Source organism: Mastomys coucha, unplaced genomic scaffold (assembly GCF_008632895.1).
Source record: "Mastomys coucha isolate ucsf_1 unplaced genomic scaffold, UCSF_Mcou_1 pScaffold13, whole genome shotgun sequence".
NCBI lineage: Eukaryota > Metazoa > Chordata > Mammalia > Rodentia > Muridae > Mastomys > Mastomys coucha.
The window spans coordinates 65,582,708-65,596,987 of NW_022196895.1; the positions used below are offsets into that span (position 1 = coordinate 65,582,708).

General features: G+C 40.9%; 1 protein-coding gene across 13 annotated transcripts in view; it reads left to right on the plus strand.

Annotated features, from left to right (window-relative positions):
* Positions 1-14,280, plus strand: part of Tcf4 (transcription factor 4) — a 345,876-nt gene that overhangs the window by 287,911 nt on the left and 43,685 nt on the right. For all 13 annotated transcript variants that reach the window (XM_031365973.1, XM_031365964.1, XM_031365969.1 and 10 more), the window contains 2 exons: positions 5,332-5,437; positions 9,207-9,340. In XM_031365973.1, the coding sequence (XP_031221833.1) occupies positions 5,332-5,437; positions 9,207-9,340 (240 nt within the window). The remainder of the gene's footprint in view (positions 1-5,331; positions 5,438-9,206; positions 9,341-14,280) is intronic.

Sequence of the window (14,280 nt, forward strand, 5' to 3'; positions counted from 1 at the left end):
GGCCAGCAGACCCGGCAGCATATGCTATACCCTTCCTATGTGAACATTGGGTTGTCACAGTTGAGAAGGAGTGGGAGATCTCCTAAGGTCTGAGTTCAGATGTAGTGGAGTAGTGTTGAGATGCCAAGCCAGCACTTGGGCATCTGTGGCACTGTTTTAATGTGGTAATTTCTGTTCATCATGGATGGGTCTTGGTAAGGATGTGAAATCATTATGTTGTTTCAGTTCCTGCCTCTTGCAGTTTTGCCTATCACAATCCTCATTGGAAATTACATATTTACACCGTACTTGCAGATTCACGAATGGGTCATACGTTAAGGGACAGCACAGACCTTTTGTACAATATAGTGGCTGTTATCCATTACGCATAGTGATGACTGACCATCATATTACATGGTCTACGGCCATTTTCTCTGGTCTTCTGAGTTATAATTTCCCTTTCAGGAGGCACATTACATATCATATGCATGATGGTTTCATGATAATCTTGCTTTATAATATCCAAATAAAACTGCTATAGAGGAAAAAAAGATTAATGAGATCCCACAAGACTCTCAGTGAATTGTCTTAAAAGCGTAGCTCATGTTGATAGTTAAGAATGTCCTGTCCTGCACACGGACAACAATAACAAGCTCAGCAGGTTGTGTTTACAAATTCATGTATACATATAATAATAATGTGTGTGATAATAATAATCAAAGAAAGAGTCTATAAGTTTAGAGAGGGGCTCAGGGGAGGGAGGGAAAGAGGAAAATGATGCCATTCCGTTACAATATAAAATACATAGAAATAAATGAAATTTTAAAAATGGAGACTACCTCATCTTTAAGAAGGAAGTTTTAACAGAGAACAGACTCTGTTGAACAGTTCTGTTCTGTTTGTCTTATTATCATATAGAACATTTTCAGTGGGCGAGAGTGAACTTTTCTAACTTACATTTGTACACTTAAGAAAACTAGTGGCAACAAGACCAGAACACAAATACTTGATTTTATTTATTTATTCTTTTTTGGCATGCTCACTGTGTGTCAGGGTCCATTCTAATTATTTTACACATGTGGTATAATTCACTTCTCACTAGTGTGCATAGTAGGTCTCCTTGCTCCCATTTTCACAGAGAGGAAAACTCTCTGTGACAAGAGGTTAAACGTCGATTGATGGAGCACATAGTCAGACCAGGCTCATGTGAAACAGCCCATTTCCCTTCTCTACTATTCTTCAGTTTTATGAATGAAGGGAATTGTTTGTTGATAGTACCATCCTGCCTCATCATCATGAAAGGTAGAAGAACTCTATTGTGAACTGCTACCACAAAAACTGTTCTACAAGGGGTTGTGAACAAACTACAACCCTTGTTCTGTTTAAATCTCCCTAGCTGAAAGCCATAGGCCAAGAGGGGGCAGGGCTATGGGCCACACTCCCTCCAATTGGTCGTGGGTGGACACTCCTGTTTGATCTTTCTTTTTAACAGGCAGACAAACTGACTCTCATTTTCTTGATGGCTATAGAATAGGCCATCGAGTGATAGCTAATGCGCCTGACGGTCATTTTCAAACTACAGTAGAAATTCCATCTGTAAAATGAAATCATTTGTATACTCCCATGAAGCCCTGGTTCAGTGTTAGCTGGAGATAATTGTTAAACTCCTGGTTCTATGATTTTACTTTTAAATCTGGGATTGTGAGGCAGGATAGTGGTGCGGACCTTTGGTGTGAAATATACTATACTCTATTTTCCATGAGGTCTCTACTCATCAAATGACTTGAGTGGAGGGCTGATGGCCTCTTAGCTACAGACAGCACTCCCCAATTCTAATTTGGCAATACTTCACACTTCCTTCCTCCTGAGGGGACAATGAGAGTCCAGTGTCCTCTTGATCTAAGTTGCCTTCCTGGGGGAGTGGGAGCTTTTGTTTCTCATGACATTTTCCTCTGCTTCATTATGGAGGTCTCTTAAATAGATTATACTGATTTGGGAATTTTCCTTTCAAGTTGGGCTGATTTTTTTTTTTTTTTAGGCTGATTTTTTTTTCTCCCCTGGTGTTTGATACTCAAACAATTCCAGTTAGATAAGTAATCTTTCTACAGACCTAGAAAAAAAATAAATATATGAGTTCTTATTGAAGTTAATATCATTATAAAGCATCTTATGGACATTGCCACATGGACCAAGATTGAGAAACTGACAATAGGCATGTGAACAGAAGCAGAGCAACTGCCCACAGGCTGTCATTGTCGTTAAAATCTGAAACGTTAAAGGCAGCGTGGACATCATCCTTGCTGTTGATGCGAACATCATCACATACCTGCACCGCCACTCTAAGTGACTGCCTATCAAAGGATGAGAAACAAAGAATAAGTAAGTGTGTGGCTCTCACAGGCTTGGCGTATTACCACAGTTACTCGAACTTCCATTTTTGAATTTTATGAATGTTCAGACTCATGTTTTCCTTGTGCATAGGGGCTGGCACGTGGCTGAGTGGTAGAAGGTGTCCCTAAGTTGTGCTGTGCCTTGGATGTCATCCCCAGGGCCACTATCAGTCAGCTCTAAGCAAATAAATAGCATGTGGGAAGCCGAAGCAAAGCAAGCCTCGTCAGCTTCTCAAAAACAGATCTGTCCGATATCAATTCCTATAAACAAAAATACAGGTCATTTGCCTTCAGATGACATGAGGCGAGTAAACACCCTCTCTAAGGGAAAGCGAGTGATGTCATGCCTTTGCTGTAAGCTGTTGTGTAAACACCTTTGTGTTTTAGAAGATACATAGAAATTATCTTCAAAAAATCATAAACATGTGTTCTGCTTCTGGTTAACAGAAATTTTCATCTTGTATAAAGAATGTCCACTTGGTATGGTGGCGCATCTCTAATCTCAGCACTTGAGAGGCAGATCTCTGTGTTTGTAGCCAGCCTTGTCTGTGTACCAAGCCTCAGGACAGCCAGGGCTACAAAATAGAGAGTGACTGTCTCAGAAAGCCAAGACAAAACAAATCTCCAGTTGGCTATGGCATCTCAGGATATCAGAAATTACACATTACAGAGTATGCTAAAATCTTTACATCTTTACATCTTGCAGATATTCTTTCACAAGCAGGCAGTATCCATGAGTTTTCCTAAACAATGTTATCCTTAGCTATTTTAAGTTATTCATAATTTAGAGTCAGTTTTTCTTGTCTTTCCCCAAAGATGTGAAACAACTTCACCAAAATTTAAAGGCAGAGAGAATGGGAGGGAGGGAGGGAGGGAGGGAGGGAGGGAAGGAGACCCTATTAACATGATCAAAGAGTATTGATATTCTATTGTGCATGTTTAAGTGTAATAGTGGTAGAGTAATTACTAATATTAAACTATAAATTATCATCAAGGCATTAATTCTAGTTTTTAATACACAGGTGGTTAAATAGCATGAAAATGCCATTTTTTTTTCAGTAAATATGCATTGATTTCTAAAATGTGGAAGACAGTCCTATGTGCAGTCAGCTTACATTAAGACTAAGGGTCAGGCTGAGGCAAGTGGACATACAGCAGCCATAGTGTGGACACTCTGTCACTTGAATGAGGTGACTAAATGATCACTTGGTGCTTTTTTGTGGGAAGAGTCTTTTTATCACTCATTTAGTCCCCTTTTGGACTCTTTCTGAATCATAGCACACCACCTGTTTGTTGGCTGTATAGTTCCCAGGAAAGATCCAGGCTGGATCCTCTCCTGCCTTCCACTCTTTGCTTCTTAAAGATACTTCAGAAATGATGTAACACTTCCCCCGTCTCTTATTACGAACCCTCTAGAAACAGAAATAAATTACCATCCATCCATGTAAGTAATAGAGAAAATTACAAAATGGAAAACTATGAAAAACGGTACTTACATCCCTCCATGACTTAGGGGGAAAACACCCTTGCTGTCCACAGCATGAATGGCTCTTTTTAGCTTGGTTTGTTTTGTTTAATGTCCAGGACCTCCAGATTTTCAAGGGCGTGTGGAGCATTTATTTGATGTATGGATGCAGAGGCACATTTCCCGCATCTGTCTCTGTGGGCCTACCCTTTGTGGAAATCCTAACTCTAGTATTAACGCTTACATGTTATGAGTCATGGTTCTTCTGAGAGAATTATATAATTTTTAGGGTGTTTGTTTGATATACGTGGCAAAAATGAAGATTTTTTTCCTTTCTTTCCTCCTCCTCCTCCTCCTCCTCCTCCTCCTCCTCCTCCTCCTCTTCTTCCTCCTCTTTTTGTAATCCTGCCGCTGCCTTTTTTGTTGGTGAATTTCTTCTCTCTCTGTGACCTGTGAATATCAGTGTAGGCTCACTGCCAAGTTTGTGAGCCGCTGCCTGCTTCAAAATGGAGGCAGGAAGGTATCCATTTTCATCAAGAGGATGAACCGTTCAGTCTTTCCGACCATCTGGAGAGAGGAACTTTTAGAGCAAAAGAAAATGGGAATTGAAAAAGAAAAGAAAAAAAAGATTATATTTAGCAGAAAAGGCAAGGGAGAGAAGCAATTAAAGTTAAACTATACCTTATGAATTTATGCACCACTGTGACGCTGTCCTGCTTCAAGGAAACACAAACAAGCAAACACAAGTGCTATTTTTAAAAGGAACTGCTTCCCCAAGCCCCATGAGGATCAGTAAACGAATGTTAAGTAAATTAGGGTTTTGGCACACTTTTAAAGTTTATTGTACACAGAAATATAATAAGCACTTAAAAGGGGGCAGCCCCTCTTCCTGTGTACACACTGATTGTTGGTGGTCCTGGGCACTTAATGGCCTTCCTCCTGCATCTCTGCAGACACGGTGTGAATTAATAATCCAAGGTATATATGTACTTAGCACTCATTCCTGATTCTTGTTCTCCCTCTCTTCTTCCTCCTTCTCCCTGCCTTCTCCCTACCTCCTACATAGCAAGTGAAATTTTTAATTGAAAGGTAGAGAGGTTTGGTCTGTCTTTGGGGAGAGACTGCATACAAACATTCTATTTTACCCCTAACATGCTCACGGGCCATCTGTGTTTAAAAAAGAAAGGAATCTGTCGACGGAGGCCACTCCATGGCCTGCAGAGCGTATTTACCACTAAGACATGGTTTGCAGTATTCTCGCCCGGACTGGAAAATCTCATTCCTGTTTATTTTATGTTTACACAAATACACAGCACTGTTTTGTTTTGTTTTGTTTTTTCCTGCATTCAAAGGAGGCAGTGTTTCTAGGGTTGGATCAGGCTTAGACCCTTACAGCATCCAAATTTAGCATTTTGTGCCAGCTTCTTACCAAATCATAGAGGTCGAGGTGCTTTGATCAACGTTGAAAGCAAATTTCATGTGGTTCTCCTTCCTCAGGTCTACGCTCCTTCAGCCAGCACTGCCGACTACAACAGGGACTCGCCAGGCTATCCTTCCTCCAAGCCAGCCGCCAGCACTTTCCCTAGCTCCTTCTTCATGCAAGGTAAGGTGTTCCTTTGCCTACGGGGAAATCCACCGGCCATTGAGTATTACATCCAGGGCAAAAGACATGGAGTCAGAGACAGCAGTGGAGGGGAGTGAAAGTGTTTCCTTTCTTAGGCATTGAGTTTCTTACCAAATTAAGTAGAATTTACCTGAAGACTTTTTTTTCCCTCTCTTACATTAAAGCCCTTTGACCTGTGATAGGTTAAAATTAAATTGCTTCACATAAAATGAATGCCTTGTTAGTCTTCCAAAGATGGTTGGTCTTCAGTCTCTCTACCATCTTCCAATGTGCGTGTTTAGACACGTCTCCTCCAGCTTAGGGTATGTTTTGAAGATCTTTGTCAAGAGGAAAGAGGTCCCCCCCTGCCCCCCGGGTCTGGCCATCTATAAAGTTTTGAACCACTTGGTAATGGATAAGTGAGAACAAGGGTTCCATTGAGGAGGACTCAGTGATCCACTGAACCATGGGAATGTTGCACAGTGAAAGTTGTGCCGAGGCATGCTAATTGATTTAAGGTAAAAGAAAAATTTGAAGGGTGTTCAGGGAGTACATGGCAGTGGTCTGTAGCTTTGTGGTGGACAGGGACTCTGTGCTCCATTCCTTTATCCATTGTTTTTAGTTAAAAAGCAAAAAACAAAAAAACAGATGGCTCTATATCCCTGGAATTTCTGCTGTTGCCACTGGTCATTTAGCTCCTTTCTACTAACTGGAAAAGGCCAGGATCATAAAAATAGCACTAGCTACTTTACGATTGGTCTGTGCAGAAGGATGCACTCCATCCTTGCCACACCTAGGATACTTCCAGCTGCGATGGTCATAGTCCCAAGATCCTCTGAGCTCAGAGGTAGGGGTTACCAAGAACTGTAAACGTACAACCAGAACTGCTGTAAACGTACAACTCTTAAATTGCGGAGGTGTGCAGACCCGACTCGGGTATCCCTTGGATCAATGCTAAGGGACACGGCTGTCAGGACAGTGACTTAGAGGCATGAGGACACACTCGGGGCAGCAATACTAAGGGGCCTGCCTGGTGCCTCACTGAGACTGCAGGGGGTGTACTTAAGACTACTGTGAAGAGAGGAGACTCACCCTCCCCTCCCATGTAAGCTTATTTAATGGCTGGTTCACATGCGAAGTTCCATGGCAAGTCTATTAAAACTGAACCACCTGGGTCCCTTGGGATTGGGGAGGATTTGTTCCACACGTCACTGAGCTCATGGTCACAGGCTTCCTCTATCTTTGTGACCCTGACCTAGGTGTAACTCTCAAAGGGGCCCAGGGGCTAGTCACTTGGGTACACTCTGTGCCACGACAATGGGCTCGTTGCCTTTGGCTGTAAACGGTGGGAGAAACTGCCCTCCAGATGCTTAGAGAAGCTGCCAACTCAAGGATTCATTATGTCAAAATTCAGGTTTTCATCAAGAAGATGGACAGAAGAGTAAAATCCTTCTGTGTGTCTGAGAAAGTTGTTGTCTTGAACTGTGTGCATAGCAAAAAGGCCAGGTAGATTAAAGCAGTAGGTGCCTTTCCATAGCTCACCCCATAAACTATGGGGAGCAGATTTATTTTTTTCTGCATGTGAATACTCAAGAAAAAAACCCCTTCAGTTGACATTTATGATGAGCACAATTAATTTGCACACATTTAATTCTATTCTTTCAAAACAACATTATGCCAAGATCATGGGATGTGATAAATATTAATTTACTCTGAAAAGCATAATTTATGTAAAATACATATTTTTATAAGTCTGCATCGAGGAGAATATGCCGTGTTAACAATCCAAAGTGTATTGCCACCCCGTGCATCGAGTTGTCGGAATATTTCAGGAAAACACTTACTCAGTGATCCATTTTCTCAATTTATTTGTCAGACGCGCACTCCACTCAAAGTGTTAGTGGGTCTCGAACTTCGTATTTAAATTTAAGGTGACATTTAAATTTCTGTATCCCCTACTAAATGTAAAGTATATAGGATGTCAACTTTGGGTTGGGAGCAATGGCTCAGAGGGCTGAGTGCTTGCTGTAGTGAGATGGGGACCGGAGTTTGGATCCTTAATGCACCGTAGATTCCAGGTGCCTCTGTCCTAGGGAGGTGTATCCCTACAGCTTGCTGGCCATCAGTCTACCCAGACCACAAAGCTCCAGGTGCAGCAAGAGGCGCTGTCTCAGAAGAATGATTTCTGGCCTTCAAGTGCTTGAACACACATGTTTTTACACTTACACACGCGTGCACACACACACAAACACACACATACACAGACACCCCCAAACCAGTTCACTTTCTAAAGACACTAAGTTCCCACATGGTGAGAACAGGCATAAACAGTGACCTGATAACTGATGATTCTGTCTCATGTTCATCAGTTCCTTCTGTGCTGTGCCATGCAAGGCAATCATGGAGGGGCTTAGAAGGACACACAGTGATGCAGAGGGGTAATGGGATTGTCAGCCAGCATATTTTAAACCCACTACCGGGATCTCTTATGTTGTATCTTTTCATCCTTTGGTTACAAGTCTATGGTTGTCAACATTACAGATGCAGGAGTGCATACACAGTTCTTAAAGGTGGAAGTCCACCCACGTCTTGCTTTGTGTTCTATTACCAGAATGGTTCTGAAATTGTAACTCCAGAATATAAAAAGTCAGTGGGAGGGGGGGGCAGGGAGTCAGCTTCATGAAGTAAAATATCAGATGAAATTTTTCCTAGTTCAAGAGGCTATGATTACATACATGTTACTGTGGAAATAAGCTTGTTTTCAACAAGGAGCTGATGACCTGGTATGAATCCATCTTCGATTTTGTTCAAAAGCTGAGGGGGAAGTTAGTGAATTAATCAGTAGTGCTTCAGGCTGTCTCTAGCCCTTAGGTTTCTTTGAGAAATCAAAATTAAACAATCACAAACTATAACCTCAAGACCAGGGAGTCAATGAAATCTTTAAGCTTCGATTCAGCTGTTAATATGAGAGGTTATCTCCACACTAAAGAGACTTTAAAATAATGTATCTGTACGACTTATTTTCAAACTCTTTACCTCCTATGTTTCTGAGCTCCAGAGGTTATCAATTTTATTCTATCTTATGATACTATGATATCTATCTTAGGACACGCACGTGCTCCTCACGTTGCTCAGGGAGTTTATGATCGTTGTATGCAGCACATACTAAATTCCAAAATGACTTGGGACAGAAATATTGACAGTCCTCTTCCCCACTTACCGTCAGATAATCCCAACATTAATTCTCTGTATTGTGCGTGGCACAGAAATGGAATCCAACCTTCTAAAAACGGACTGTTCTTTTCCAGTCGTCATTTCAGCGTAGGTTCTTCAGTCTTGCAACCATGCCAACTCTGTGAGGTCCCAACTGTTTTATTTTCACCCCAAAGTTTGGAAAGGCTTTAAGTTTTCAGATTACTTTCATAAGAGTAGGGGTTGGATAGAAAGAACTGTTTCTTTGGGGATGAATTAACCTTGCTTGCTTGACATAGTTTTGCAGAGAAACATGTCCTGTTCTTTTCCAATTGACTCGTTTTAATTTTTGTTTTTTCCTTTTACTAAGAACACAAACTTAAATGTTTCTATTTGTTTGACAATATACAAAGCCACTTGGGAAAAAGTACCGATGACTGTCATGTGATGCAATCAGCTAAGCAACACAAAGATGAATACACAACGGGAGGCTATTTTCAAGTCTATGAAGAAGCCCGATTCTCGAAGGCAAGGCTGGATGCCTCTGAAAAGTCACGGTTTTCTTTGTCCTTTACAGATGGCCATCACAGCAGTGACCCTTGGAGCTCCTCCAGCGGGTTGAATCAGCCTGGCTATGGAGGAATGCTGGGCAATTCTTCTCATATTCCACAGTCTAGCAGCTACTGTAGCCTGCATCCACATGAACGTTTGGTAAGGATGGCACCGGGGATGGGGAGAGCACCGCTAGCTAGCTGGTTTATGAGCTTGATCTCTGTGTGTACGCAAGGACTCTGCAAAAAGAGGCAAAAAATAGCCCTCGCCTATTATTCTTCGAGTTTTATTGTTTCTGTGATCAAAGGCTTGACAGAAGCGGATCACCTCTGTAAACCTTCCAGAGGCTTCTCTGCCATTGTTCCTTTGTTTATTGTGTTTTTGTTCTGTTTTCTTTATGGTGATGTCAGCTTCCTTCGGTTCATAAACACAGTGGATTTGAGTTGCAGGGCCTCTGGAATGGCAGCACCTTGTCTTTTTTTTTTTACTGTCTGAAGTTCTGGTGAGTGCTCTGCTAAGGAAAGAGTGAGAAGAATTTGAGATGACAAGGATTTCCATGTCAGTTTTGACTTATGGTGACCTATGGGAAAAGCATATGTTATCTATGTAGCCTTGGGAATAGTAAAGCGTGGAATGTCCACATCCACTGGATTTTTACATTTTAGTTGCATACGAGTGCCACTCATGATCCTCTTTGCTCAACATTCCAGTGAAAGCTGCTGAGTTGTGTAATAGTACGCCTTTTCTTCATAAGGCTTTTCCACTCCGCCCATGGCTTCTACTAACTGACCTTCATCTATTTGCTCATTCTAGAGGAGTCAACCATCTGACTCTCTATAGGCTTAAGAACTACCACAGCCAAGAATCAACTCATATATTTAAATCTGTCTTGGAAAAAAATAAAATGTCTAGATTCATGAGTTGGGTATGGGATGCAGGTCACATGAGCCTTGAATTCATTGTTCAATAACATGCAATTAATAATGGTATGGCCCTCAGGCTGGGAATATGAATCCATAGGCAAGAGGACTTGTAAACATGTGGACCTAAGTTCAAATCCCCAGCACCCATGTAAATCATTGGGCATGCCTTGTGTGTGCCTGTAACCCCAGCACTGGGGAAGAGGATGGAGAAGGGAGACAGACAGATCCCAACAGCTTGCTGGCCAGCCACTCTTGTCAAAAACAAAAGCCTTGTGGTCGGTGAGAAATCCTGTCTCAAGACACTGAAGCAGGGAGTGATGAAGACATCCAAAATCCTGCTCTGGCCTCTTCAAGTGCACACAAATACACACATTCATACACACACACTGATGCATATACACACGTTCTAATACACACACTGATATACACACACAAACACACAGACACACAAACCCACACTGTTACACACTGTTATACACATGAATACACTGACACACACACACACACACACACACACCATCAAACCGACAAATGTGAAGGAAAGTCTGTAGTCTATAAATGTGACTTCATCTCTTCTTCTTAATGTTTTCTCTCTCCTGTTTTCACATTTATTACTTTTTCTCTGTCCTGATCGCGGAAATTCTTTCTTGATTCCTCTAGTCTCCCCTCTCCTTTGTTCAATCACTGCATATATTGAAGGGGAAAAAAAAAGCTTTACATTCTTCCCCGATGGCCAAACATTCTGATGTTTGAAAATGCATACTTAGTTTGTCCTAGAGTACAAGACACCACGTGGTCACTTAGCCTTTACTTTCCTGAGGACATGGTAGTGATGGGAGTGGCCTGTTTCTTATCTCTCCTGTGTTCAAATGTACAAATCACAAACAAGTCAGATTTTAGCACATTTTCACTAGATAACAAATAGCTGAGCTTCAGATTGCCTCTTCTCCCACCCCGTACTTGGAGGCATTCAAGTGAAAGTGTAGGGAAATGCCAACTGTAATTAGAATATCTTTTGGTAACATGTTTACTTATCCATTCTGACTTTGCCTAGAACTCATCATTAAAGCTGGGGAAGTTATGGATGCAAATTAAACTTTGGAGTGATATGTTAAATGTTAGAATTTCAGTCCTTTGAAGATTTATCCACATTCTATTTTTCTTTTCCCTATATTATTTCATTTTTAATCATGCTTTATAATTTATAATTGCATTATGATATGATTTTATCCCACTAGAGTTCACTGTGTGGAGGGAGCCCTTACATGATGCTTAGATGCACAAAAGGCATAACTTCAAGTCAGAAACCAGACACATTTCAGAAGAAGTAATCATGAATCAACACAGTGTCATTGTTCAGATAGCAAGGTCATTTTAAAGCAGTGCCTGAATAGATTGTGTGAAAAGGTGAAGTGGTGGAGCCGCATGTTCATCACAGAGCCCACGTTCCCATTCTCAATTTGACCAGTTAGCACATTTCAGAGAGTTAAAATTCTTACTTTAAAGGGTAAATGAATAAGGTCTCTGGTAATGTATCCTAATGAGTTTTCCCACTGAGAGTGAAACTATTGAATTATTACATCTAGTTATCATTGTAATTTCAGTATTTAGCCATATGACAATCTCTCACTGAAGTGACTTTGAAGACTCTGACACTGATTGGGAATAATTTGAATATCCACCAGCAGTCAGCATCTTTTATCTTGAAAATAGTTTCCCTACAGCGCCAGTCTGTAACATTTGGCTAACCCCATGCTAAAAGAGGCTAGCTTCGAAGGGCCAGAGGCTTCCCTGATTATTTTGGATATAATTTGACCACTGCCATATTATCTCCAAAGGTGAAACCTTTTGGAAACAGGGTGAACTTCATCGTTTTCCACCATGTTATAATAGACTGGGTAATGAGGAAGTTTCAATTCCCACGAATTTCACCCTCGATGTTATGAGTTTTAAGTCTTTAAATCCTCTTCACAGTTTTGGATTTTTCAACTGAAGCCCATAGCTCATTGCTACTTGTTGCAGATACACACACAGAACTACCTCCAATGAATGGACTTCATGGTTAAGCTTTGGAATGGGTCTTTATAGAAAATTTTAATTTGAAGAGACTTGACCAAGATGTTTGAAAAAGGAGGACAGAAACCTTACTGCCTGATGGGAGTGCTTCCGTGCTGCATGGTGTAGCGTTCTGGGCATCTGAAATCTTAGCATAATGGAAGTTACTTTGTCTTCCATTTCTGTCCGTCAGTCACTTTAAACTGGGTTGAAGGCTGCACTCAGGAACCACTGGACAATGTCTAGAGACATATTTGTTGTCGCAGCTGGGCTATAGATGCTATTGGCATCCAGTGGGTGGAGGCAAGAGATGCTAATAACCATCTCCACAGGAAAGCTCTGTGGCAATGAAACATCTGTCACAACACCAAGTCTATGAAACACTACCTTGGCCTATAGCGCCATTTCATTCTTAGTACATACTACCAATTCTTAGATTTGTGAATCTTCCAAATCACCAACCCATAGATCATTAACAAACATCACCAGTGTGAATGATGTGTAACACTTGCCATGATCAAAAGACTTTCAGTTGGGTATCAGAAGTTCAAAACAAAACAAAACAAAGCAAAACAAAGAACCTTGAACAATATGGACAAGGAAGGCATGGCACTTGGATCACATTGTCCTCCCACCTTTAAAGCCAGCAGGATAGACAGTGACAACTGGGGAAAGAGCAAGGCATTGGTTCTGAAATCTTCTAAGAGACACTTTTGCCATCACTAATGTTCTCTGTGCTGTATTTATTACCTTTCCGATGACATTAGTTTTCAAGATGCTCCTTATCGACAAGTAATCTAGTTATAAATCTTTTTTGAAACTAATTTGTTTCAGCATCTAATTTTCAATGTGTCTCTGAAAATAGCTGATTTAGTATGGACTGCATCAGTCTCCCCACTAAACTCTGGGGATTGCTTTTCTTCCTTCATATTCTCTGCACTTAGCTTCAACCCTTTGTGGGCCACACCCTAAATTATCCCCCAGTTTCCATGAAGTTAGAAGAGTCCAAAAAGCCTTACTGATGGTTTCCCTTTTTCTGTTTCACATCTTCTAATTATTATAATTAATTAAATATTTCTCATTATTGTATTTCTCTCTGACTCTCCTTTTCCACGTGGTTCTTTTTTCTCTCTACCTCTATCATAATCTTTTTTTCTCGGAAGCAGAACTAGCTATGCCCCAACTCTTCTAAGCTTGGTTTGTCCAGTCTTGTATCTTATCTTGTCTTTTATGATTTGTACTGTAGAGTAGTCCCACTCTGTTATTCTTTGGAAGACATTGTATGGGCGACTTGGGGAGATTCAAGTCCCCAGTGTAAATGAGTTTTCACTAGTGGTCCAAGAGAAAGTTACCTCTATTTTTACATCGACATCTTCTAAGTTTAATGGCACATGGGGGGGAATATTTTCCATGATATCCATGTGTCAGACCCAGCTCTAAAATGTAGCTGTATGACCTGGACTGTTTGGTAGTCCCTCAAATAAGTCATACTTCAGTCCATGAACATGGACTGTCATTGTATGTTTACTGCTTAGCATGAGGATATATGAGCTCCATTCCCTCGCCTCTCATTAATAGGATTATGGGAGTGGACTCGGACAACAGGCAGTGACTGACCCAGGAATCAGTGTGAGGTGGCTGTGCAGAGCACAGGTACAATTGGGTTGAACTCATAGGAGAATGGCACACAAAGAGCAGGGCATCCAGGAAGAGGCAGAACTAAGCAGATCGGTTGGCCAGTACCGAGAAACGACATTCCTTCTGTGTTAATAAACGCCTTGGTTTTAGTACTTGCCAGTATCTGCAGTATCTAATAGCTCTATTTTATAACATTTTTAAAAGCATCTCTCGGCATGAGATAATAACAATCTATTACCGAGTCTCTATTTTTAAATTAAGTAATTAAATGCATCTCTAATAATGATATAATAAAAAAAATCTGTAACTGTTATCACATGCCATGAAAATCTTTATCTTTACATATTTTCTTTAACATTGATGGCACATCTAAATGCTCATAAAACAAAAAATGAGAGCAAGTTTTAACTATTGGGTTTTTTGTACTTGGTTGGTTGGCTTGGGTTTTTTGTTTATTTGAAAAAAAGATAGATTGAGGTGTCC